Source organism: Manis javanica, chromosome 2, assembly GCF_040802235.1.
Source record: "Manis javanica isolate MJ-LG chromosome 2, MJ_LKY, whole genome shotgun sequence".
Classification (NCBI taxonomy): Eukaryota; Metazoa; Chordata; class Mammalia; order Pholidota; family Manidae; genus Manis; species Manis javanica.
Window position 1 is genome coordinate 6553663 of NC_133157.1, and position 25196 is coordinate 6578858.

General features: G+C 58.3%; 2 protein-coding genes across 4 annotated transcripts; one reads left to right on the plus strand and one right to left on the minus strand.

Annotated features, from left to right (window-relative positions):
• Nucleotides 1–53: 53 nt before the first annotated feature.
• Nucleotides 54–13194, plus strand: CRAT (carnitine O-acetyltransferase). Of its 3 annotated transcripts, XM_017676362.3 has the most exons (15): nt 54–614; nt 2192–2330; nt 3017–3280; nt 5647–5765; nt 6841–6894; nt 7364–7529; nt 7811–7985; nt 8478–8656; nt 9186–9286; nt 9724–9843; nt 10012–10134; nt 10234–10369; nt 10760–10822; nt 11552–11689; nt 12334–13194. In XM_017676362.3, the coding sequence occupies exons 2-15, from the start codon at nt 2304–2306 to the stop codon at nt 12547–12549; spliced, it is 1881 nt and encodes a 626-aa protein (XP_017531851.1). In that variant the 5' UTR covers nt 54–614; nt 2192–2303; the 3' UTR covers nt 12550–13194. The 3 variants fall into 3 exon arrangements, with proteins under 3 accessions (XP_017531851.1, XP_036863856.1, XP_017531850.1); XM_017676361.3 differs by lacking the exon at nt 2192–2330 and having other exon boundaries at nt 56–614; XM_037007961.2 differs by lacking the exons at nt 2192–2330; nt 3017–3280 and having other exon boundaries at nt 55–614.
• Nucleotides 13195–16250: 3056 nt separating this feature from the next.
• On the minus strand, nt 16251–24892 carry DOLPP1 (dolichyldiphosphatase 1). The gene is made up of 8 exons (XM_017676363.3): nt 24764–24892; nt 21298–21398; nt 20956–21040; nt 20778–20877; nt 20458–20556; nt 19975–20103; nt 19451–19540; nt 16251–17724 (listed from the first exon to the last, which is right to left on the minus strand). Exons 1-8 carry the CDS (start codon nt 24837–24839, stop codon nt 17688–17690), a joined length of 717 nt encoding a protein of 238 aa, XP_017531852.1. The 5' UTR covers nt 24840–24892; the 3' UTR covers nt 16251–17687.
• Nucleotides 24893–25196: the final 304 nt, after the last annotated feature.

Here is a 25196-nt window from a genome sequence, read left to right on the forward strand (position 1 = left end):
AAGCGCGGCAGCCATGCTTTTGCGGGGCGGTCCCCACCTGTCACCTTCGCGTGTGGCCCTGACCCTATCCCGAGGAATATTAGAGGGCATTCCCCTGTTGACACGTTTGTGTTTTCCTGCCACTCTGAGAGTAGCGTTCGAGGACACCAAATGGCCTGAGGGAGTGCACACCACTGCCTCCCGCAGCCCAGGCGGCCCCTGGAGGTGCGAGCCAGCGAGCTGCTGGACCGCGGCCCCTGCGTCGCCCCTCTCCCCGGCCTCCGCCGCCTCGCGGGGTAGCCCTACAGCTAACTGTGCCGCCGGCCCCGCCCCGCGCGGTGGCCCCGCCCGGCGCTCGCTGCTAGACGCCGGGGCCTGCGACCCGCTGGAGGCCCCGCCCGAGAGTCCTCCTCCCGGGGTCGCCAGCCCACCGCCGGCCCGGCCCGGCCCGGTGGGTGGCCGCGGGGCCGCCTCTACCGGCTGGCGGCGGTGACTCGGCGACCTTGGCCCAGAGCATCTAGCCGGAACCCCCCAACGGCGGCGGCGGCGGCGCGGACTTTGCCCAGCGTCGGGGCGGAGCGGACAGGGTCCGCGGGCCGGTCGCCGATATGTTGGCCTTCGCGGCCAGGACCGTGGTAAGTGTTGCCGGGAGACCCGCCTGGTGGGCCTTGGACGGGGCGGGCGGGCAGCGGGTCGCGCCAGCCACGCAGCTGAGCCGGAATGGGGAAGCAGGCCGTCGAGGGGAAGCGGCCGAGCGGCGGCTGTGCAACGCGGTCAGCAGCTGCCGGGGTGGGGTCGACAGGTGTGCTAATCCCGTTTGGCAGAGGAGGAGACTGAGGCACAAGGTCAGAGGCCGGATTGAGCCCAGGTCCTGTGGAGCTAAATTCCAAAGACCCAGAAAAGTTAGTGGGGACCTGGCTTCAGGCAGCACCTCCACCCTTAGACAGGAGCCGGAGTGGATATTCTCTGACTCACACACCGATCGCACCCTGAGCCTGAGCCATCTCCGCCCAGGCCAGAGCCACTTCTCCAGTCCGTCTAGTTGGTCCACCTCCTTGGGCTTATCAAATGGCCCCTGGGGAATTGTGTGTGGCCGGAGAAAGTCATGTGGAGGCCTCAAGCTGGACTGCTCACTGCTCAGAAAATCCTCAGACCAGTAGGAGGCAGCAGGTGGCAGCCCCATGCCCTCTCTCTCCACCAGTCCCTACCCCACTTGCCCATAACTACCTCCCTTGCCAGCCCTCCCAACAGGGCAGCCTGGAGCAAGCCAGAGCTGCTATCCAGATTTGGGTTCCTTTCCTCTCTACTCAAGCATATCTCTGCTTGTATCTCCATCTGTGCAGAGAAGGATGATCAGACAGGCACTGCCAGGCCCAGAGAGTTGAGCTCACTCATCTGCTGGCCCAAAGGTTCTCCACGTCCCCCGAGACTCCAAGCCTCCACCCCACCTTTGCCACTGCCACCTAAACGGTGTCTTCATCCCATGGACAGCTTCCAGGTCCCCCTCCAGGATCTGCTGGGTGGGCTGATCACTTTACTGCTAGGGAATCTGGGCCAAGGGGCAACTTGGCCAGAGTCTCCTGGATCTGGTGATGCAAATCCAGCCCAGTTCTAAAGCCAGAGTCCTTTAGTTTGTTTTTAATGCCCAAAGTCCTCTACTCTTGGCCCCCAGCTGAATGAGCCACAGATTGAGAGAACCAGGCTTTGGTGGGAGGGTAAGCCAGAGGGTCCCAAGAGCCCTGGAGGGAAACGGTGAAATGGGCAAGGCTCTTAGCAGCCACTGCCCGCCTAGGGCCCTTTCCCAGTTGCTGGTTCCTTGCTGCAGTCCCAATTTCCAGGACTGGTTTTAGGGTTGTGGTATAACCTCAGCGGCCAGGCAGTTTCTGCCTCCAGCCACGTTTTTCCTCATCAAACAGTTACACAGATTCCAGCAGGTGGATTTTTTAATACCTTTTGACCTGCTTCCATGGCGCTAGGCCCATCAGAGAAGAAAGGGGCAAGTTTTTCAGGTTTCCTCCTACTCAGTGCCAGCCAGCAGCCCCCTCACCTATTCCCCATTCCTTCACTTCTGGAAGTGAGGGAGGGTAGTGCAGCCTCTCCTGCCACGGCCACCACCCCAGATGCCACTACAACCACCATAGCCATCACCACTGCCATCACCACTGCCTCTCTGCCTCCCTCCTGAATCTTGGCTCTTGTCTTCTCTTTCCAGCCCGGGCAAGTGGCTGTCTCTTGCTAGGTTCTGCCCGCCCACTTGGTAGCACAGTTAGGCTTAGAGATCCAGCCCAAGGCAGACAGACAGGGCTCAGAACCTCAGTCCTGCCATGGAGGACGGGCAGCAGAAAGAGAAGGTACGGAATGGAGCCTCTGCCAATTGCCTACCCGCTGCCGCAAGCAGCCTCAACCTCTTGTCTCTCTTTCTGCCTGCCTCCAGGCTCTCCTAGGCTCTCTCTGCCACATCTCACCCACCTTGCCAGGCCACTCAGCTCTCTCCTGACATAGCGCTGCTCCCACGCCACCCCTATCCCCACCCCACAGACAAAAAAAAGCTGAGTCCCTCCCCTCACCTAAAGGTGCTATCATCGTCTGGCTCTCTCTGATTTTTTTCTTCTTTCCTGTTGTTTCTCAGCCTGCCAAGGGTGGGGAAAAAGGAGGTGGGCACTCCTGGGTGGGAGCAGTCACCTCACTGGCTGGCTCATTGTCCTAGGGTGAGAAAGGTGGGGGTCCTGTACATCCAGACAGGTGAGAGGTCACCCCAACCTCCACCCCCATGGGATGCCACTCATCCTGACTGGCTCTCCTGAGCCCTGCCAAGATCAGAGGCCACGCCCTACCTTGCCCCCATCCCTACCTGTATCTTCAGGCCCTTGAGAGGTGGAGACACCTAGAGCTTGAAGGCTGGGAAGCAGGGCGGGCGCCACCCAAGAGGCCGTCTATGACCCCAGGGATGGGCATATAAGCGCCCAGGGCGGCAGCTTTGGGATTGCCGGGGCCTCCCAGAGCAGGTGAGAGAATGAGCAGGATGTTCTGCCTGCAGGTAAAGCCCGTGGGCTTCCTCAAGCCCTCCTCCCTGATGAAGGCTCCCGGCCGCTTCAAGGCACACCAGGACTCGCTGCCCCGGCTGCCCGTGCCCCTGCTCCAGCAGACCCTGGACCATTATCTCAAGGCCCTGCAGCCTATCGTGAGCGAGGAGGAGTGGGCCCAAACCAAGCAGCTGGTAGAAGAGTTTCAGACCACAGGCGGTGTAGGGGAGCGCCTGCAGAAGGGGCTGGAGCGCAGGGCCAGGAAGTCAGAAAACTGGGTGAGTGAGAACTGAGGGGACACAGGTTCCCCCACTTCCCACGGAGGGTTGGGGAGAGGGGCCCTCCCAGAGGCTCTGGGTCATTGTGAGTGACCTTAACTGTGGCCTGTTGCTGGCTGCATGCAAAGAATTTTCCAGTACCAACTGCTCTGGTGCTTTTGTTTGTGCCACAGTTTCTTGAGTACTTGCTCTGTGCCTGGCACTAGGGAGGGTGCAGGGTGAGCAAGGACACAGAGGATGGTCCTGGAGTTGGCACTCAAGTAGGGTGGGGAGAGAGGTGAGGAACAGTTCGCGAGTGAGCAGACGAGGTCGTTTCAGGCAGTGAGGTTGTGTAGAAATAAGAAAGGATGGTGAGAAAGAGTGAGAGGAGGAGAATGGCAGGTCTCTGTTCCGAATGGCCAGGGAGGGCAGGGCTGGATCTGAAACAGACAGAAAACAGCACAGGCAAAGGTGGCAACAGCTTGGCGTGTTTGGGGACAGAGGCTGGAGTGGACTGCCCTGGCTGCTGGGAGGGAAGCAAGACGGAGCAGGTGGCAGGTGGGGAGGCTGGTGCCCTCACCTCGGAGGAGATGCTGGCAGGGACAGAGGGGACAGTCATTTGGTCCAGCATGTATTGGAGGCAGCGCCAATGGCACTTGCTGATGGGAGCCACCGGGAAGCAGGCCTGACCTAAAGCAACTGTTGGGGGAGGAAGAGGGGCACTTGCCGTGATGCGGATGAGCGAGGGAGTAGCAGGGCTGTGGGAGAACACCAGAGCGGTTGGGCCCTAAGATGGGAGGTGCTCGGAGGGCAGGTGGGCGCCGGGGCCGCACGTGGAGGTGGGAGCCTGGACCTGGCAGTAGCTCATGCTGAGCCTTGGCCGGTCAGGACCTTGGGCTCCAGAATCAGGACGCTGGCTTTGGAAGGCACTCAGAGAGTCTGAGCTGGCAGTTTTCCGACTTTGTTTGGCCCAGAACTCCTTCAAACAGAAGTTTCTGGCTAAAGGGATAGGGACATCCTCCTCCACCCAGAGGGCCCCACCGCACAGCAGATTCTCACTGGAGCAGTGCCCGCATCGGCAGGGTCTCCTCTAGTGTCTTCAGCTCTGGCCAGAGGCTCTGAGCTTGCTAGGAGAGTGGGGGACCCTGGCTGAAGGACAGCCCAGCTGTCCCCAAGGGGAAAGAGCTCCTGTCTGTCCCTCCCAGATCTACAGCTGAGGAAACTGAGGCCCAGAGAGATAGACTGAAAGCCCAGAGCCACACAGCAGCTTGCAGGGAGGCCCCAGCTGCACAGGACGAGCTGGCCGACTGGGGTCCTATCCTCAGGCTGCAGGACCTCAGACAGCAGCCTCCCACTGGCCTGCCTTGCAGTCTGGGCCCACTGCCCTCCTCTCCTCTTGACAAGGACGCGAGGCTAGTGGCCTAACAGGCCGGCTCTCCCTAAGGGCATCTGTGTGGCAAAGAGGCACCTCTCACTGCTGTTTGAGGTTGGGTGAGGAAACAGTGGGGGCCTGGGGGCCCAGGGGCTGAGGGATCTGCCAGAGGAAGGCGTGGTGGGTGTGTGCATGGGCGCGGTGGGGTGAGGGGGAATGCACAGTGAGCACATAAGGCTCAAGGGTGGCAGTCCCCTGGGAGTCTGCACAGCCCAGGACAGGAGCCTTTAACATGTCCATGGCTGGGCTCCAGAGGCACTGCTCACCCAATAGAAATAACCCCACCCCAGACAGGACAGGCCACTGGGTGGGGATGCCAGACGTGTCACCCACATCTTGTCACTAGTGCAAATATTGATCCTCACAATGAGCTTCCCCCAGATTGCCCTGAACTTGAGGTCCAAGTGGGTGTCCAGTCCCCAGGCAGACACCAGTGAATCTGAGGCCATAGAGGACCAGGGTCCCAAGGGTAGCACTGAGCCCCGGACCCTGCCTCCTTGGGCAGTGGCCACCCAGGGTGATCACAAAAATCTTTTGCCCTGCTTTCCTTTTATATAGGTTTTGGTTTTTTGCCTTTCTATCTATCAGACATATATTTTTATTTTGGAAAGTAGTAAAATCATTGACCAAAAATGTGAAAGATGAAGAAAAATAACTCACATTTCTGCCTCTTTTCTTCCCCCACCCCAGCTCTCCTGCTAGTCCTCTTCTTGGCCCTCTTTTTCTAGGTAATGCTGGTCTCTCTTGCTAATGCTGATTGGCTTAGGCTAAAGGACAATGATGAGACCCTGCTGGTGGCGTTAAGAGGGCAGGGGGATCTGGATCTGAGCATTCACTTTGGGAACCTGTGCTCTCTAGACGGGGCAGAGGGGGCCAGCCAGGTTCCCTGGCCCTGACGGGGAAGGGGCACCAGGTCCCCGCCCACCCCTCCTCACAGGCTTTGGTCCTTGCCCAGCTGTCCGAGTGGTGGCTCAAAACGGCCTACCTCCAGTACCGCCAGCCCCTGGTCATCTACTCCAGCCCAGGTGTAGCACTGCCTAAGCAGGACTTTGTGGATCGGCAGGGACAGCTCCGGTGAGTGGCATTTCTGGGGCCCTGCAGTCCCCTCCCACCGGGAGATTAGAGGGGCCCCAGCCCTGGTCATTATCTTTCATTACCATAAACAACTTTATGAAGTAGGAAGCATCATGCCTCTTTTACAGATGGGGACACTGAGGCTCAGAGTAGTGAAAGGACCTGCCCAGGATCACCTTTCAGGATTGTCCCCTCGATCCAGGATAGGAAACAGGGTCTTCCCAGCTGCAAAGCTTCATAACTGTTAACCACCAAACCACGGATGGGGTTCCCTCTGTCCCCCTAAACCTGAAGCTACCTCTCAGCCCCAGTCCAGCACTTCACCCCTCCTTCCCTCTCTTCTCACCACACCATAGGGATGACCTTTGTACACAGTCCCCTTTTCTACATTTGGCCATGTCACTTTCCCTGGCTCTCTTCCAGTGCTAGCAGGGATAAAAATACCAGTGACAGGGATCTCCTGCTCAAGGGCCAGCCACATGGGCCACCACCTGCTTCTCTTAAAGGAACCAGGACACCCCAGGAAGAGCCAGCAGTTCAGGCCCAAGAACTCCAGCCAGTGGTCCCCTGTTGGGAGCCAGGGGTAGCGCAGTGTTGGGCGTGTTTGGTGTCGCCCATATACAGTCCAGGGAGGAAGGCCCGGTTGAGGCAGGTGGCCTGGGGGACACAGAGGCCCCGAAACAGGAAGGTACCTAGTGGAGGGAACACCTCGAGCCACTGCATTCCATTCACCCTCTGCTCCCCAAGGTTCAGGACCTCGAGCCCTCTGTGGGTGGGATCAGCATTGACTCACAAGCACCTGAGTGCTTACTGCCAGACTCTTAGCCAGTGGCATCTCCCTGAGCCCTTGGAACAGCCCTCCCTCTGGAGATTAGAGAAAGCAGGCTTAGAAGGGTGAGGGCCTGGAGCACAGGGCTTGCACTTGAACTCCCTCAGGCTTTCTGGAAGCAGTAAGAAGTGAAGCAATCAGTCACCCCCTTGATGAGACTTTTCCGTACCCCAACAGGTGTCCCTGACCCTAGGCCCTCCCGTGGGGGTGTCCATACAGGTTCTTATCTCTAATTCATCCCTCCAGGTTTGCTGCCAAATTCATTGAGGGCGTGTTGGATTTCAAGGCCATGATTGACAAGTGAGCAGCCCTGGCCTGCCCCCACCCCATCTGCCTAATTACCACCGCCACTCAAGCAGGGGCCTAGCAGCCATCAGTCAGCCGAGGCGCTGGGCAGGTCCAGAGTTCAGGCACTCAGGGGCTCTCACATCTTGTTGGCCCAGGCTCTTTTGGGGTCGGGGAGGCAGAGCAGGGGGAGTGGGATGCCTAGGTCCTATGCCACAGCTGCTAGGGCCTCTCCTGATAACTACCCTGAGAGACCCCTGGAATTGGTGTCCTGGGGGTTGCCTGGCTGCTTCATCCCTTCTGTGGCAAGCTGATGCACAGAGAGGGGAAGGGAGCTTCCAGGCTGACTCAGCAGGGCCCACCCAGGGTGGGACACAGCCCTCTTGACCCCAACCCAGCTCTGAGCCATCCTGGCAGCTCCCTGTGGTCCTGCCCTTCTGCTCACTTGCCCAGTGGCCCCCTCACTGTCCCTCTGCCCCTGCAGCGAGACCCTGCCTGTGGAGTACCTGGGCGGAAAGCCACTGTGCATGAACCAGTACTACCAGATCCTGTCTTCCTGCCGTGTGCCAGGCCCCAAGCAGGACTCAGTCACCAACTTCAGCAAGACCAAGAAGCCACCCATGCACATCACTGTGGTGCACAACTACCAAGTGGGTGGGCTCCCACCCTCCTGCAGGGGAGGAGGGGGTAGCACCAGAAACCAGTTTCCCGCCAGGTACAGGCACGCCCTGGGAGTCCACTGGGTGCCCAGCCCGAGGGCCTCCACTCGCTCTCACCTCGGCCTGACTCCATCCTCTCGGCTGGGCCCACGACGGCCCTGGCTAGGACTTCTGGGCTGCCAAGGGCAGGAGGAGGGTGGGTTGGGAGGTGGCTGCTGCCAGTCTAAGACCCCGTCAGCCCTCCTCCTCTCCACCTGCTTGTGTCTGCACAGTTTTTTGAGCTGGACGTGTACCACAGTGACGGGACACCCCTGACCTCAGATCAGATCTTCGCACAACTGGAGAAGATCTGGAACTCGTCACTGCAAACTAACAAAGAGCCTGTGGGCATCCTCACCTCCAACCACCGCAACTCCTGGGCCAAGGCATACAGCACACTCATCAAAGGTGCCCATGGGAGGGGCCAGGGAGGCCCATGTCCTGGCCTCTGGGCACACCCGGCCCTGGGCAGCCATGTTTCTCACTGAATCCTCTCAACTCAGAGTGGGTGTTGCCCCATTTCACAGATAAGGACACTGCAGCTCAGTTGGGTTAAGTTACTTTCCCTCTGTTAGTAAATTTTGGTGGGCATCCAAGTCCTCTGGCTGAGGAGCCCACCTCTACCTCCACGTTCCCTCCAGCTCCTGTGGGTCAGGGGCGTTGTCCCCAGAATCGGACCCGTGTTGGATCCCTGACTGCCACAGTGGCTCTTCGGGTGACCCTGGGCTTGTTTCCTCACTTCTAAAGTGGATCAGATGTTGGGCCCTGCCTCCGGGTGCTGGGAGGCTGCAGGGTTGTTGGGCAGAAAGCTCTGAAGCCTGCACCCAGCCCCAGTAAACACTCTGGGGGTCCCCCCGGGCCTGACAACCCATCTCGTGCCCCTCCCTCATGTCTCTGCAGACAAGGTGAACCGGGAGTCAGTGCGCTCCATCCAGAAGAGCATCTTCACCGTGTGCCTGGATGCGCCCATGCCCCGGGTCTCAGAAGACGTGTACCGCAGCCATGTGGCCGGCCAGATGCTGCATGGGGGTGGTGGCAGGCTCAACAGTGGCAACCGCTGGTTTGACAAGACACTGCAGGTGAGGACCCAATAGGGCCGGGACTCCCAGCCCAGACACACAACAAAACTGGGCCCACTGTGGCCTCAGGGCTTCCTGCCCTTTGCTTGGGCGTCCCTGGCCTCCCAGGCCTCCCAGCTCATAAAGCAGGTGGGAAGCCAGCAGGTGGATGCAGCTTTAATCACTGGGCAGTCAGCCGATCATTACTGGGTCTGGCCCAGAAACCGCTGCCACCCCAGCACACTCCTTCAGCACTTCGGGGAGAGTCCGAGACGCAGAGCCAGGCAGAGTGGTGCAGGCTCAGTCATGCATTTCCCTCTCTGGGCCTGTAAACTGAGGGGGCAGTGGGACTCCCTGGTAGGGTAGTTACAGGGACTCAGTGAGGTATGTGAGCTCCGTGTAGCCCAGGACAGGCCCCAGCCCCCCATGAGTGTTAGCTGCTTATAAAAACATAATTCCTGAGATGGCTTCAAGGAGACCCCTGCCACGGGACCCAGCCAGAGAGTGGCTCCAGGGACCGGGGGCTGATGGGTCCCCATCCCCTACCCAGTTCATCGTGGCAGAAGACGGCTCCTGCGGGCTGGTTTATGAGCACGCAGCAGCAGAGGGCCCCCCTATCATCACCCTCGTGGACCATGTGGTTGAGTTCACGTGAGTTGGCAGCCTACCTTGCGGTGGGATGGCATTCTCCCTTGTGCCTGGGAATCTGTTTCTTCAAAGGAAGCCAGAAGAGGGCATTGGTTTTCCAGTCGGTCAGACCTGGGTGTGAATTCCGGCTCTGCCAGCTGTGTGACCTTGACAAGTCCCTTCCCTTCTCCAGGCCTTCTCTTTGGCCACTTGAAAGCTGGGGTAAAGGCAGTTTTCAGAAGACCAACCCAAGATGCTCCCTGGACCCAAAACGGCCTCTCCCCATCTGTGAAGTGAGGGTTCTTTTGCCTGGACACTGGTCTCATGAGTCCCAGGGGCAGTGCAAAGAGGAGTTGCGTCCCCTTGTACCTTCAGGGACACCTCCTCCCTACCCCAGTCTCAGGGAGGGCCCCAGGCTCCCCAGGCCCCAGCATGAGCCTGAGGGCCCAGGTCCCCTGCAGGAAGAAGCCCGAGCTCGTGCGGTCTCCCATGGTGCCCCTACCTATGCCCAAGAAGCTGCGGTTCAACATCACCCCCGAGATCAAGAACGACATCGAGAAGGCTAAGCAGAACCTCAGCATGTAAGCACTGGGCACTGACGGAGAGGGCCGCACCCCTTGAGCCTGACGGGCTCCTGTTCCAGGTCTGTCGTGGTTTCCAGCTGACTCTGAGAGCGCTCTTGGGCCCTCCCTGGGGTTGGCAGGGGCCACGGGGGGCCTGCCCCTCACCTTGACCCCCACGCCCCCCAGCATGATCCAGGACCTGGACCTCACGGTGATGGTGTTCCACCACTTCGGGAAAGACTTCCCCAAGTCAGAGAAGCTGAGCCCAGATGCCTTTATCCAGATGGCGCTACAGCTGGCCTACTACAGGTATCCCCTGCCCTGCCCCCCCCAGAAGGTGAGGTGAGACCTCGGGGTGGAGGTGCGGGCAACCTGCCAGGGGTGTACCCAGCCCCATCTCCCACCCAGGATCTACAAGCAAGCATGTGCCACGTACGAAAGTGCTTCCCTGCGCATGTTTCACCTGGGCCGAACCGATACCATCCGCTCAGCCTCCGTGGACTCGCTGGCCTTCGTCAAAGCCATGGATGACTCCAGTGTGATGGTGAGAGGTCCAGGGTGATGGTGGGCGAGCTGGGTTTGAGCCGTCTCCCTCCCTGTTCACTCTGTTAACACACATTGAGCACCTATTATATTCCAGCCCTGTGGAGGGCACTGGGAAACTAACAGAAGATGGAGCCATGAATTTAGCCATGGTAAAATTTGAGCTTCCTGGCAGCCAGATAGAAAAACTGTTCATTCATTCACTCACCAGCAGTGAGCATCTGCCCTGTGTCAGGCCTTGGCTGGGGACTGGCTAGAGAGATGGCTGTTCCAGTTTCTGCTCTTAAGGAGCTCAAGGTCTAGTGCTGGGTGGGGAGTGGGCTACTCAGGTGGGTGGCAGGAATAGGGAAGGGACAAACTTCAATTCCCTCTTACCCTCTCCACCCCCTAGGAGCTCCAGAAGGTAGAGCTACTGCGGAAAGCTGTGCAGGCCCACCGAGCCTACACTGACCGGGTAAGTGAGCCCCTCCTGTGCCCACCTGCTTGGCCCTTGGCATTTCCCAGCTGCCTGTCCACCCCTGCAGCAAATGCTCACCTTCGGCATCACCCACCCCTCCTCTGCTCCTTGGGGCTCCTGGAGAAAGGCCAAGTATCTCCATTTTAAAGTTGGGGGGAAACTGAGGCTGGGCCCAGTGACAGCCCAGTGCCGGGTTAGCCTGTGGCTCGTGTGTTGTGCTCTCCCCAGGCTTGGAGCCCAGGACATGTAGGGCTTGTACAGCCTGGCAGACAGCACAGTTCTTGCCCTTCAACAGCATGCGCTGTAGTTGGCGGGGTAGAGTTCTGGGGTCCCATTTGGCTCTGAGCACCTGTGTGCCAGGCTCTGCCCATGGGGCATGCAGATGTCAGTCTGATCTCACTGCCACCCAGGAAGGGGATTTCAGTGACTGTCCCCATGTTACAGATGACACTGAGGCTCTAAGTGACCTGCTAAGGTCCCACAGCCAGGATCGGGCCAGGGCATCCAGCTCCAGGCCTGTGCTCTTAAATCCCATATTGTTCCCTCCCTGGGCAAGTCCCTGGGCCTCAGTTTCCCCATCTGTGAAGTGAGGGTTCTTTTGCCTGGATACTGGTCTCATGAGTCCCAGGGGCAGTGCAAAGAGGCGTTGCTGCCACGAGGTCCTGAGGAGGGCAGGGACACACCCTGTGGGCCTAGCGCGCCTGCGCCTGACAGCTGCCTCCACAGGCCATCCGTGGCGAGGCGTTCGACCGGCACCTGCTGGGTCTGAAGCTGCAGGCCATTGAGGACCTGGTGAGCATGCCCGACATCTTCATGGACACCTCCTATGCCATCGCTATGCACTTCAACCTCTCCACTAGCCAGGTGGGCCGCTGCCCCTGAGCCACCTGTGGCCCCTGCCCTGTGAGCCCCTGCACTGCCCCAGGGAGGGATGGGACAGAGCCCACTGGGGCCAGAGCTGGACAAAGGCTGCACTGAATGGAGCCGAGGTCCAGACCACAGTCAGGCCTCGGGGGTGGCATGACCCACACATGCCACCACAGGCCCACTGCCAAAGCAGCTGAGTTCTGGCAGGGTGCTGGGGTCAGGGGACTTCCTGTAGCTCAGAGAGGCTGAGAAGTCAGGACCCTCGCATGCGAGAATTAGCTTCATTGTTTTACTAGTCAGATAGGAATAAACACTGGGCACTGGGATACAGCAGGGACAGACTACTGTCCCTGCCCTTAGGGGCTCGCAGTGTAGACTAGAAGCATGGGGACTGGGACAGTGACGGCCCCCTGGGAAGTGTTGGGGGTGGTCAGAGGAGCTTTGAGAAAGCAGCAGTTAAAGCTCCCCCAGGAGCATCGAGGAAGGCTCCAAGGGGGGTGACAGCTGAATGCCACCCGAAGGATGCATCTCGGGCAGAGCAGGGTGGGAGCAGAGATCCAGAAGGGCAGGCTGACGCCGCTTTGGGGCTGGAGGGGAGCAGCTAGGGAGGCGCAAAAGCCTTTGTCCTATGCCATCCCCAGGTCCCTGCCAAGACAGACTGTGTCATGTTCTTTGGGCCTGTGGTCCCGGACGGCTATGGTGTCTGCTATAACCCCATGGAGGCCCACATCAACTTCTCCGTGTCAGCCTACAACAGCTGTGCCGAGACCAACGCTGCCCGCCTGGCACACTACCTGGAGAAGGCACTCCTGGACATGCGTGCTCTGCTTCAGAGCCACCCCCGGGCCAAGCTCTGAGCCTCCCGTGCTCAGGCCTGCTAATGCCATGGCCAGGCAACCCCAGGGCGGGCCACCTGCCAGGGCTCCGCTCCTTTGCTCCCTCTCCCCCTGAGCCCCACAGATCTGACTGAACCACGATGGCACCCCCTTCCATGGGTCATCCCCAGCACCTGCTGGGGCCAGAGCCCGGGCTGAAGTCAGAGTCTGAGCAGGACGCAGGGCACAGGTGCCGACACATCACCTGCTGAGGCCTCTGGAAAAGGGCAGCCACTGAGCCCTCCCTGCCCGGCTGGGAGACCGGTGGGCCTTTCCTGGCTAGCCCAGCTCTGGCCAGTCCCTACTGTCTCATGGCCAGGCCAGGGCTTATACCCCAATCCTCAAGCTCCCAAGGATCTAGAGACAGTATTATCTGGAGCTGGGGGGGTTCCAGGCCTCCCCAAAGCTGAGAGACCAGGGTGTGAGGTGTGCTGTAAGGGGAAGTCCAGCTGCGCCCTGGCCCACCTGGGACCCTGGATCGGTCTCCCCTGGGAGTGCCGTGCTCTACTGGGCGAGGCGGCTCGCGGGCCCTGGCTTACTGGCTTCCTCTCGGCTTGATTCCTGAACCCTGTTTGTGGCTGTATAATGGCGATATGCAAGGTAATCAATAAAGGGAAATCTGTGTAAGAGGCGTCTCGGCCAAGAGGGCAGGCAGGGTGGGGTGGACACCTGGCCTTGTCTTCTGGAGGCTTTCCCTGCATCAGAGAGCTGGGTCCGAGCAGTCAGCGGGCCTCAGGGCTCCCAGAGGAAGCAGGAGGAGGTGCCCTCACGCCTAGGTCAGGGAGCCGAGGGCCAGTGCTCACCTCAGGGCACTGGGCCAGGAACGGTGCCAGACTCAGGGCTGCAGCCTCCACAGACAACCCCTCCTGATGACTTGGGCCTCCGCTCCCCCATGGGCTGGTGTGGGGACGGCTCTCCCTGGGGACTTTGGGGCCCTGGAGCCCTGGATCTAGTGGGCAGCGTGCAGCTGATGGCCGGGGCCCAAAGCCTCATCCTGCTGCCTGCAACTGAGCCCGACAGGAGTGGTGGCCGAGCAGGCACGCTCATCCCCAGGCCCAGCTGGCACTGACCATGTGGAACTAACCTATGTTGGGTACTGGGGACTGCCAGGCCTGACCCAGTCTCCCCACAGCTACACAAGGGTGGGGACCCACAGCATCCTCACCAGTGAGGCGGAGAGGGTATGCCACTTGCCCAAAGTCCCAGGGAGCAGGAGGTGGGGCCCAGACCATGCAGGGAGTGGGTGTTGCCCTAGGCCTGGCTGTTCCTCAGGACCTCGGGGAGTGGGCCACAAGCAGGACCTGCAGGAGAATTCCACCGAGAGAGCACCCAGGCTCTGCTGTGCCACTGGAAAGCTTAGGCTGGCCCTTGCCTCCCCTGGCCTGGGTGTCATCTGCACAGTGGCAACGATGCCGCTCCCTCTAGGTCTACCAGGAGTCCCAGGAAGCAGGGCCCACAGTGGGAGTTGAGTATGGTATGAGCAATATTCAACCAGGACTGCTGAGTGCCCAACCCAGCCCAGCCCAGGGCAGCAGGGCAGGGGAGAGAGTGACCCAGGCTCAGGACTCCCAACACTTGTTCTAAGAACTGTAGGGGTCTGAATATAAGGATTTTCTGTCAGAAATGAGGGCATCCCCTTGCATTGAGTCGTTCCAGGTCTCACGATATGGATGCTCCCTCAATTTTTTAGAGCCACAGAGTAGTGTTTGGGGAAGGACATTGAGCCCTAGAACAGCCCCAGTTAGTGTTAGCAGACATGCTCAAGGCCCCCTGGTAGAAACAGGGCGGGAAGACAAGACAGAGAAGGAAGATGTGGTAATTACTGCTGAGGGTGTGGCCTGTGGCCTCACTGCAAGCACTGGATGCAGGGAAACAGATGCTTTAAAGGTCTCTGGACCCACATGGGTAAGTGTGGGATCACACCCCTACGGGATCAATTTTTAAAGTCCAACTGTCTGAATGTTCTGCCAGTGAACATTTGTGGCTCGGGGTAAAATTTTCCATGATAGCATCACGTGCCCATTAGCTCTGGAGCCAGAAGCATTCAGCCAGCTGGCCCACAAGTGGCCCTAGACCCTGATGCTAATGACGCACATCAACCTTTTTTTTTTTTTGCAAAATAGGAGAAAGAACTGTTCTAAATACATTTTGTTCAATACATCATTTGAAATATGAACATGTAATAAAAATTAATGAATTAAAGATTTCTTGGCTTTTACCTGGATCCCCTAAGTGTCCCCACCCAGACCGACATGAATGTGACTGACTCTCCCCACTGGGACAGGGCAGGCCTGCCCGGGGCCCCACTCAGGGGCCAAGGTGAAGACTTGGGCGTTGTCCTGGGGCACTGAGGAGGGCTTTCCAGCAAGATGCTGAGGCGTGGCTTGGAGGGGGCCTGACTGGAAGGTGAGGGGTGGGGGCTGTAAAGGAAACCCGTGGGAAGGCTTGGCTGCCTCCAGGCAGAGACAGATTGCGGCCTGGACCCGCAGAGTGGCCTAGGAGGTGGAAAGAAACGTATGTCAAAGACACGGAGTCAGACCTGGGACTCCATGGGAAAGGAAGAGCTGGGGTATCTGAAGGTGGGGTAGGGGTCAGGTGGGGCAGAGGCGGAGTTACCTGAGACCTGGGGAACACCCCAGGGCTCACCACACAGCCCCTTTCCTCTTGCATTCCGGATTTCTTCTGACCTGTTCCCCAAATGGCTTTAGCTATTATCTGGTCTGCTGTTAAATATATTTTCTTGCTTTTAAGCTAATGTATTTTTCACTTTTGATTCATTTTCAAATATGCCAGGGCTCAGTTTAAAGTTTCCTGTTCCCTGCAGATTATTTGTCTTTTATTTCTTTAAAACAACTTAGTCTGTGCCAGATCACTCCAGTATCTGAGGTATTTGTGAATTCGTTTCTGTTACCTGTTCTCTGCTGGTTCTGTCATGGTATCCTTTCCTTTAGCACCTGGCCATCTTTGTATTTTGTTCATTGCAATTGAAAAACTATTTATACAGGTGGCTGAAGTGCTGGATGAAGGTTCCTTCCTCCAGAGACTTGTTTGCTTCTGCCATATACTCAGGGCGAGGTTACCCTAACAGATGCCCAGGTTTTGTGGACCGAAGAGGACCCAAACCCAGCCTTCAGGCTCACGTGCGTGCTCCTCATGCACACGCTTAGCCGCTCTGTATCTCAGCTTCAAGCACCAAGACAATTAGATTTGCCGCCTCGGCTTTGACTTGGATTCCCCTCGCTTATACAGCGCCTCCAAAACCCCAGTCCAGCCTGCAGGTGTTTCTTTCAAAGCCAGATGCTGTCTAAAAAACACTCACGAAATAATATAGCAAGGAGTGGAGGAGTCAGGGGCTTAGGAAGGGCACGCTGGCTGTGCCCAGTCCTCAAAGGCTGTCACAGGTGGAGGAACTAGGCTTACCCAGAGCAGAGCCAGAGCCAGTGCCAGCCAGAACCACACGGGGAGCGGGAGCGGACCTGAAAAAAACGGGTAATGCCCTAACTTTGAAGGGCAGTGAGGTCTCAGACTGGTGAGAAAAACCAGTTTTGGGGTCTGGGGGAGTTGAGACATCTTGGAGATGCTTGTGATTTTATGGTCTTAACCATGTCCTTTCCCTCAGGGCCATGTGTCCCCATAGCCATCCCCCAGCTTCCTCATGAGCTTAGTCAACATGCTCAAGCCGCCAGAGTTCAAGATTTTATTTTAAAACAATAGTAAACAATTTCATTGATTTCCCTTAAATCAAACCATCTCACACTTGGCTTGTCTCAGGCAAAAAGTAAAAAAAAAAAAAGGAAGGGGAGGAAAATGTGGGGACTGAAGAGCCTTCCCCAGAAATAGGCCCTTGGTCCTGGCATCTGGAATGGCTTTTGGACACTGTCTTTAACAAATGAGAAGAGAAAGCACCAAAATATTGTGCTTCAGCAGCAGATTGGGAACCTCCACAAAGAAAAGCGGGGGTGGGGGGGTATGGAATTTGAACACAGGTTCCAAGCAGCCTGGTTCAGCTTTAGAAACTTCACATCTCTACACAACTCCGTTTCAGACTGATTTAGAGACAAGGCCCCTTCAGGAGGAGCCATCCTCCGAGCTGGACAGTATAGCCATCTGTGGGCCCACACAGATGTGGGACACAGGCTCAAGAGGTACCCCTGGCAGGTTTCCAGCCTCTCACAGGGGCATCGGGAAGGACAGGACTGTTTGGAGCACACAGGGTTGGGAAGGGCAGAGAGGTCAGGGAACATGGCTCTGATCTCTCCCCAGCTCCCGGGTCATCTGAGTTTTGTTCAAGTGGAGATGAAGACTAACCGCTACTGGATGGCAGGACAAAAGAGCTGTAAACGGCTTGGGCTTGCTCACCCACATGTGCAGGCTCTTTTGTCAGAGAGGAACCATTGTCTTGGGGACAGGACCAGAGAAAGCCCTTTTGGTATAGGGTCGATATGGGGTGGAACACAATGATAGCAGCCACCAGACACATGCTCTCTCTCGGCCCTGGCCCCCGGAAAAGGAAACACTGAATGAGGTTCTGGAATGGCGTCAGTGGCAGGGAGAGCTTAGGGGTGCTGCCCTCCTCCTGAGCCCCCAGGCCACCTCTCAGGCCCAGAGAGAGGTGGTCTGCCCCCTGGGCCCAGGGCAAAGGGCGTAGGAAGCTGACCTGGGCCCCTTTTTATGCAAGGCAGCCACGGCCACACAGCAGGCTCTTCCTGCCCCATCTCCAAAATCCCATCTGCCTTTGACAAAAACAAAAAATAAATAGTATTTTTCACACCACCTGGATTTCCTGGCCCCGTGACCAGAGGTGCATACCCTCCTCCTCTACCCCACACCCTGGTGCCCATGCCGAGGACACTTTCCACCCAACCGGGCCTGGCGGCAGCACAGCAAGTGTCTCTGGCCATGTGGCCCCCTGGCAGCAGGCCCTCCAGGGTCCTGGTTGAGGGCCTGGCTCAGCCCTTTGGTCCACCTTGTTCGTCAAAATTAAAGGTAAAAAAAAAAAAGGCTCCACTTGGTGACAGGTCTGTAGAGGTCTCTGCTTCATCCCTCTGTCTGTCATTACGTCCATCCTGCAAGGCATGTGCAGGCCAGATCTAGAGGCTGGACCCAGCCACACTCACCAGTCACTGCAGTTTTGTTCCCAGCTTGCGCTGTCTGTTCCTGCAAAATGGGGATGGGGGTCAGATGAGGACATTCATTGACCTGCCCCCTCGTGGTCCCCTCCCTACCCACAGTCCTATTGCAATGGGTGAATGGCCACTCCCAGAAACCAGTGATTGATTCGAGCTGGGCCAATCAGAGCTCCTGCCCTGGGACTGGGCAGCTAGAGAGGATCAGTGCCTGGCTGGGCCTGTATCATAAATGTCTCAGCCTTGGAGTCCTGGAGCAGAGCCAGGAAACAGAGGCAGGAGTGGGGGCCATGCAGAGAAAACTGAAGCAAAGACCTGACTGGATTCTAACTAATTATGGGGAGTTCCACTTTACAGATAAGCCAGCACAAGTGAGGCTCTGTTATTAGACAATAAGGTAGTGAGTTCCCCATCTAGGAGGTATGTAAGCAAAGATAGGAGATATGCTGATGGAGGTTATAGAGGATTTGAGTACCTGGTTTGAGGATGTGGCTACAGCCATGACGGGCCTATGGATAATCGCCCCCCATTTCTAGAGGGGCTGACTGAGGCTTAGAAGGGAGAATGGGGCTTGTCTAAAGTCCCAGTTACAATTCAGAAACCCCCTCCCACGTCCTGTGTAGCATGGCCCTAACCTCACCCATTGCCAGCCCCTTGTTCCCTGGGCTCCAGCCTCTTTGTCTGGAGGGGCTCACCAAGCTTTGCCCTGCCTGAGGCTTTGTGCATGCTCCTCCCCGTGCTGAGAACACACTCCCTGCCAAATCCCCTCTGCAACAGGCTCCCTCTTTCTCCCCATTCAGGTCTGTCTCCCCCAGATAGACACCCAACCACCTGCCCCCTCAGGCAGTTCCTGTCATGAGGCCTCAAGCCCAGGGCACTGATCACATAGGTGGGTGCCTCGGTCCTCATGTCTCCCCTGCCTGCTGTGGCCGCCTCACTCTGTGCCTACCCCCAGCACACAGCCTGGCCCAGAACAGGTGTGTATGGAAACTTAGGTAAATGAAGGCAGGTGGCAGCCAGCCAGCCAGGTGGGGAGGGGCCAGGCGGAGAGCCTGGACCAGCTGGGGCTTTTGGCCAATAATGGGATTGCCTGTCCTAACCTCCTCAAATCCCCTTTCCTCTTAGATCCAGGGCATTCCCCTCAAGCTTGTTAGGGTAATTTGGACCATGATGTACTGGATACATTTCCCAGCTGCCCCCACCCCAAGGCTCTTCCCACCAGCCTCCTGGGGAAACTCTTGCTATGGAGCCTGACTTCACCTCAGCTCCCCTCTGAACTGGATGGAGGATTTGGGGTGAGTGCAGAGGGACAGATGAGTCAGGATATTCCAAAGCCCAGACTTGATGTGCAACACCAGGAAACCCCTAACTCGATGCACCTCAGTTTACCCATCTGCTGAAAAGCTTCTGGACTAAACAGCCCCAAGGGATGTCCATACACAGGTGCCCTGAAAAACTCAGCTCCCCAACTCTCTGGTTCTGGGCCACAGAAGTTAAAAAGTATGACTCTGGGCCAGAAGTCTGGGTTCCCAGCCCAGCTCCCCTACCTATGATCTGCAGGTCCTCAGTTATGGGACTCTTCCTCAACTGAGTCTCAGTTTCTTCATCTGTGGAATGGGGTCCAGGGGAGGATTCAGAGAGGCAGTACAAGAAAAGTGCTGAGGCACGTGCCTGGCTCTTGGGGAGCCCCCCAAATATGGGAGCAGTGGCTGTGCCCCACTGATCCAGGACCTGGTGATCACTGTCCCTTAACTCACCTGGCTTCTGCCCGGGTTACCGTGTACTCAAACCAGAGTACATTAGGAATGAGGCTCGTGTCTCGGATTAGGAAGAACTCAGAGATAGGCCTGGAGAGAGACACCCAGAAAGCCAAGACCACATCAGGGACTGTCTCCACACCAGCAGTGAGACCTCCCCCAATGGCTCACAGCGTCTGCCTGGCCCGTGACCCCACAGCCACCAAGAGACCCTGATGTGGCACCTATGTGACACTCAGGGACACTCAGCAGGACTCAGGCTGCTTTCTGAGACCCTGAGAGCTTAGGCGAGGAGAGAGGATGGCACCCTGGCCTCTGGGTCTGAGGGAACCCCTGGGGGAGGTAGGAGCCAGGCCGGTGGGGCGTGCAGCCTTATGCCCACCGGAGACCTGGTCACTAGGGCCCTCCCAGGGAGCCTGAGGCTGGAGCCAGAATGCCTGTGCCCTCCCACTGACGGCCCCTTCGCAGGAGCGGAGAGAGGCCACGGCGCTTAGGAAGGAGGGCGGGGCAGCAAGAGGAGTTACCAGGCTGCTATCCTGGGGAAGAGCGGGGTGAGGACCTCCTGGGTGAGCGCGAACCAGGCGATGGCCACAAGGCTTCCAGCAATGCCCCCGTAGAGCACCTGGCTCCAGGTGTGGTACAGCAGGTAGACCCTGGGCAAGCACAGAGGGAAGTTCATGAGAGCCCACCGGAGACAGGCGGGCACAAATCCCCCCATGGCTGAGTGCCAGCTTCCCAGGAACCTGTGCACAGGGAGACACGCTCAGACAGGACAGACTCCTGAGGCCCACGACCTCAGATCTGCTTCCAGAAGGAGACGGGTCTGGACCCCAACAGCTGCTCCCTCTTCAGAGAGCAAGGACTAGACTGGAAGAGGCAGACAGACCCCTTTCCCAGCCCTGCCCTACAAGCTCGGGACTCAGGTCCATAGTGGGGTCCAATGGGGACCAAGAATGCAGCTAGACCCCAGGAGACAGGGTGTGTGGTGGGGCTCCCTTCCTCCATACCTGCTGTAGGACACTAGGAAGGCCATGGTGAGGAGGCCCAGGGAGAGCACATGCCTCCACAGCAAGTCCAGGAACCTGGCGTTGTTTGTTTGGTGCATTCTGGGAAAACAGGCCTGTCAGATGGCCTCAGCCCACAGCCTGGAGCCCAGGCCTCCCGACAGCCCCTGGTCCCACCCAAATGTTCCCTGGGCACCCTCTGCCTTGGCTGAAGGCCAGGTAGAGGCCAAGCCTCAAGGCATGTCCAAAAGGCTAGCAGTGAGTGTTGGGCAGAGCCTGGCCTGGGCCAGGTCAAGGCCACCCAAGCTGGGGCAGAAGCTCACCTTAAATACAGGAAAAGGAAGGAATAGACGGAGAAGAACCACATAAACTGGGAATGGCTGGAAGGCATCCCGTATTTGGTGCCCACTACCGTGTGGGGGCCTGAGAGAGAGAACAAGGCATTACGGGGGGATGCAGGCTTCCCAACTCCCTCCCAGACCCCCATGGCCCAGGCCCTACCTCCACAGGGCCGTGGCTCCTGGATGACGTGTTTGATCAGCCAGTTGACCCCCTCGTTCAGTGCCAGGCCCCCGAGGAATGAGATCTGCCAGGAAGGTGTGTCGACTGGGCCTCTGAGTGCCCACTGACCACTGCCCTGCCCCAAAGACTGTGGCCTCTGCCTGGGCCTCCCAGCCCAACTAATGGACAGCCTAGAACCAACCAGCCAGGAGGCTCCATACACCTCAGAAAGGTGGAGGCGCGGACGGAAAGGCCAAGCCCTGGGATGGGGTGGCGAGGGTCCTCTTCTCCGAGATGGGGGCACTAGGGCAAGGTGTGGGGGGGTGGCGCAGACAGACTCACCGTGTGCAGCTCCCGCTTAAATATGATGAGGGTCACAAAACCCACAATGATAAATATGGGGCTGAGGCTCAGGTAGGCAAGGAGGCGGCCTGAAAGATCACCTAGACAAGACAGGGAGAACAGCATGGGCACAGGGCATGGCCAGCACAAGGGGGTGAACCCCCAGCAAGGTGCCTGCACGGTCCCCATTCTACAGCTGAAGAAACTGAGTCCCACAGGGGTTTTTGTGACTTACCAAAATCATAGCCAGAAAAAAGTGGGATCTAGACTAAAATCCAAGTGTCTGGCCTGGCCCAGGTACTATACACAACATCCCACAAAAGTAGGAATTTGAACCTGGCTTGGTCTGACCCCAGAGGTCAGGCTGTGTGCCAGGAGGTGGATCAGCGGGCACATGGGCGCCTCTGGAACACAGTGCTATGCTGAGGCTGTCCCAGCTGAGCCCGGGGCGGCCAGGGGAACCTGGTGTTCTCTGGACACACACAGACTTGGGTCTACACTGCAGACTGCAACAGGGGCCAAGGGCAGAGGTGGGGGAGGAGGCCGCACTGCCCAGTGTGCCTGCCCCTAACAGAAACTGCATCTCACTGCTTCTCTGCTGGCAAGAAATTGGCTACCTATTGACTACCTGTTTTTCCCTCCTAATAGGCCTAGGGGGAGGCAGCATGAGGACCACCAGCCCTTTTGAGGGATGAGGACACCGAAGCCAAGAGACAAGAGTCACTTTCCCCCTTGCTCAAGGGCAGGGCTGATGTCAAGTCCAAAGGCCACCCTCCCTGTTCAAGACAGGGCAGCTGCATGGCCACTCTGGGGTCAGAGGGCATGGTTCCATTCCTGTGCAAGCACTTGCTGGCTGCATGACCTCAGGCGAGGCCTTTGCCTTCCAGAGGCCCAGCTCGGTCACCTATGAAACGGGGATATTAGCGCCCACCTCCTACAGGTGTGGGCACTTTGCTGTGACAGAGCCTGGGAGGAGCCCAGCTTGGTTCCTGGCACCCACGACACTTCCATGTCGGGAGAACCCAGTGTGAGAAATGGCCCCCACCACCAGCCTGGCCTCACGAAGGCAGGAGGTGCCCACACAGGGCTGAGCCCAGACTCCAGGCTGAAGTGAAGGGCACACGCTGGGTCTCACCCACACCGTCCAGGGTGGAGCTGGCTTGCAACTGGCCTGGGAGAATGGACCAGCAACCACGGCTCATGTGCGGGTGCCGCCACAGGCCCGCTGGTGACTCTGGATGGGGCCCTTCCTTTTCCTGGGCCTCTGTCTCCTCAGCCACATGATGACCCCTCCAGCCCTGAGATTCTGGGTCTCTCAGCTGCCCAGCTGATGTCCAAAGCACTGGGTTGTGAGGACAGGGAGTAGCTGGTGCCCCCAAGCCTTTGGCCATCTCCATGGCCGACACTACCCTTGAGCCTCCCTGCAGAAGCTGTTAGCAACTCTGGCCTCACCACTCCCTGGTCGAAGTCCTCCATGGCTCCCTCTGCCCTTGGGATAAGTCCCACCTCAGCCCAACTCAGGCCTTGCACGGTCCTGGCCCTGCTTCCCCCCTACCTTCTGCCCTAGTTCTAATTCCCAGGATGCACTATGCTCTGTTCTACTTCTGGACCTTTGCACACACAGTTTTCTCCACCTGGGATGCTGCCTGGTTTAATTCAATATAATTAAATACCCACCACAACAGCAAAAAATACATGTTTCTGTCACTGTGAAGCTCTTAGTCTGGTTGGGGAATCTGTAACTGGGGCATCGCTTATGATACTCCCGTTTGCGTGGATTATCAGGCCAGTGTCTGTCTCTCCCTCCACAAGAACAGGGACAGGGTCTCTAAACCCCACTGAGTCCCCCAAGCCCGGCACTGTACCTGGCACTTAACTGGGCTCAAAAACGGTATTAAATGGAGGATGGATGAAGGATCACTGATAACAGCACAAAGGGGAATTGCAGGGGGCCACAGAGAGTTACAGAGACAGGGAACTAGACCTCAAGGATGCCCCAGGCTTAGCCAGGTCCCCCCACCCAGGCACTCATGGTCCCTACAAAGGGGCCCTCATCACAGCCTGCTCACTACCAGGTTCCTTCTTCTCTTCTGATCACCAGAGAAGCTACTCCAAAGCCAGGGGAGGGAAATCACGAAGGTGCTGGGGCCTAAAGCAAGTCCCTTCCCCTCTCTAAGCCTCAGTTTCCCTCCTGTAAAGTGGGAGTTCTTCAGGGACATATTGGCCTGATCAACACTTTAAATGCAAGCCAGCCCAGGACCTAGCATTCAGGAGGCGCTCACTGGATACTGGTTGAATGAATGGTGGGCAGGCGGGCAGGCAGGCAGGACCCAGCACCTGCCAGGGCCACCCCACACCCAGAACCCAGAACACCTAGGGTCAAAGTTCCCTGGCACCCAGCCCTGGGGCCCTCAGCAGGGCCAGGTCTTCACATCTCTGCCCATGAGAACAGCATGAGCAAGCCCTTCCCAGGGCAACCAGGGCTCAGTGAGGGGGCCCCAGCCTCACCAGACACCCAACCATCTACCCAGGAAGGGTGGGGTGGGCTTGAGAGACTCCTGGAAAAGTCGGGTAGTATTAACTGTAGTTACTGAATGCTTACACGTACCAGGCACTGCATGCAGCATTTCCCACACCTCCTGTTATTTGATTCTCACACCATCACTAGAAGGGAGTCACCGTGATTAGTCCCACTTTAGAGATGAAGTAACTGAGGCACAGAGAGGTGAAGTCACTTGCATCTGTACAAAGTCTCAGCCTGAACTAGAGCCCAGATACTTCCGATCCCAAGACCCAAACTCTGCATCACTCTAACAGACTACATCTAGAATGGTCGCTGAAGGACCGTCCAGCTGGAAAACCCTGCGCTTCCAGAGATGCGTCTAATGCGAAGCTCCAGTCAGAAGTCAAGATCCCAGGGGCTGCGTGCCCCCTCACCGGGTCTCCTCTGCCGCGGAGCCGGGCCCTGCTCAGGGAGTGGCACCATGAGTAGCCGCCTGGCCTCGGTTTGCACACTCCCAGTAATGGGAAGATCTTTCTTACAGGCAACCCGAAAACACTGTTGGAAGGAAAGGCACTCCCTACACGCCGGGGAGGTAGTCTGGCCTCTGGGGAGTCTCTGGGGAGGGCGGGGCAGAAGAGCCCGGGTCCGGGCCAGTGATCCTTTCCCGACTCACACAGACCCCCAACCCATTAGAGCCCACCCACGACCTGGGACGCCCGGGAAGCGGCCCGGCAGCTTAGCTGCAGGGTGCGCGAGCGAGCCGCTAGCAATTTCGCCCAGCTCATCGCCGCACCACTGCGCCTGCGCGGCGCGCGCGCCAGCCGAGCCCCTCCATGGTTCACTATTTGACAGTTCCCACCCCGGTCCCCCGGCGCGCTCTCCGCAGGTCCGCGCGGGCCGGAGCACCCGGGGCTGACCAGTCGGCCCCTGGAAGGCGTCCTCGGAGCCGGGGCCTCCATTTACCTGCAGGATACTCGACGTGGGTGAGGGTTACCGGCCGCCATGAAGCGGGGAGCGAGCACTGCCCGTCCGCTGCCATCTTACCCGGAGACCGGGCTTCACGGAGCAACCAATGGAGAGCCAGGGGGGCGGTGGCCCTGGCCTATCAGGCCGGGGAGGCGCCGCGCACCCAATCGGAGGCCGATACAGGTATCGGCGCAGCCATTTAGCGTGCAGGCCGTGGGCTGGCCCGACCGGCGAATCAGAGAGCAGGGCCCCTCGGAGCATGCGAGCCGGCCTAGCCGGCGCCTAATCCGAGGCGAGCGCAGGTAGGTGACTGGCCAATCAGGGAAGAGGAGGGTTCCCGCACACAACGGAGAGCAGAACAGCCAATCATAAGGTGAGACTGGCTCACAGTTTGTGCAGGGCGGGCCAATCGGGCACTAGCTTGGGGGGC

Coding starts and splice junctions, on each gene's coding strand:
- CRAT (XM_017676362.3), top strand. CDS start 2,304: ATGGAGGACGGGCAGCAGAAAGAGAAG. Junction 7,530..7,810: donor CTGTGGTGCACAACTACCAA/GTGGGTGGGCTC, acceptor GTGTCTGCACAG/TTTTTTGAGCTGGACGTGTA. Junction 8,657..9,185: donor GGTTTGACAAGACACTGCAG/GTGAGGACCCAA, acceptor TCCCCTACCCAG/TTCATCGTGGCAGAAGACGG.
- DOLPP1 (XM_017676363.3), bottom strand. CDS start 24,839: ATGGCAGCGGACGGGCAGTGCTCGCTCCCCGCTTCATGGCGGCCGGTA. Junction 20,878..20,955: donor GGAGCCACGGCCCTGTGGAG/GTAGGGCCTGGG, acceptor TCTCTCTCTCAG/GCCCCCACACGGTAGTGGGC. Junction 20,557..20,777: donor TTCCTTTTCCTGTATTTAAG/GTGAGCTTCTGC, acceptor CTGTTTTCCCAG/AATGCACCAAACAAACAACG.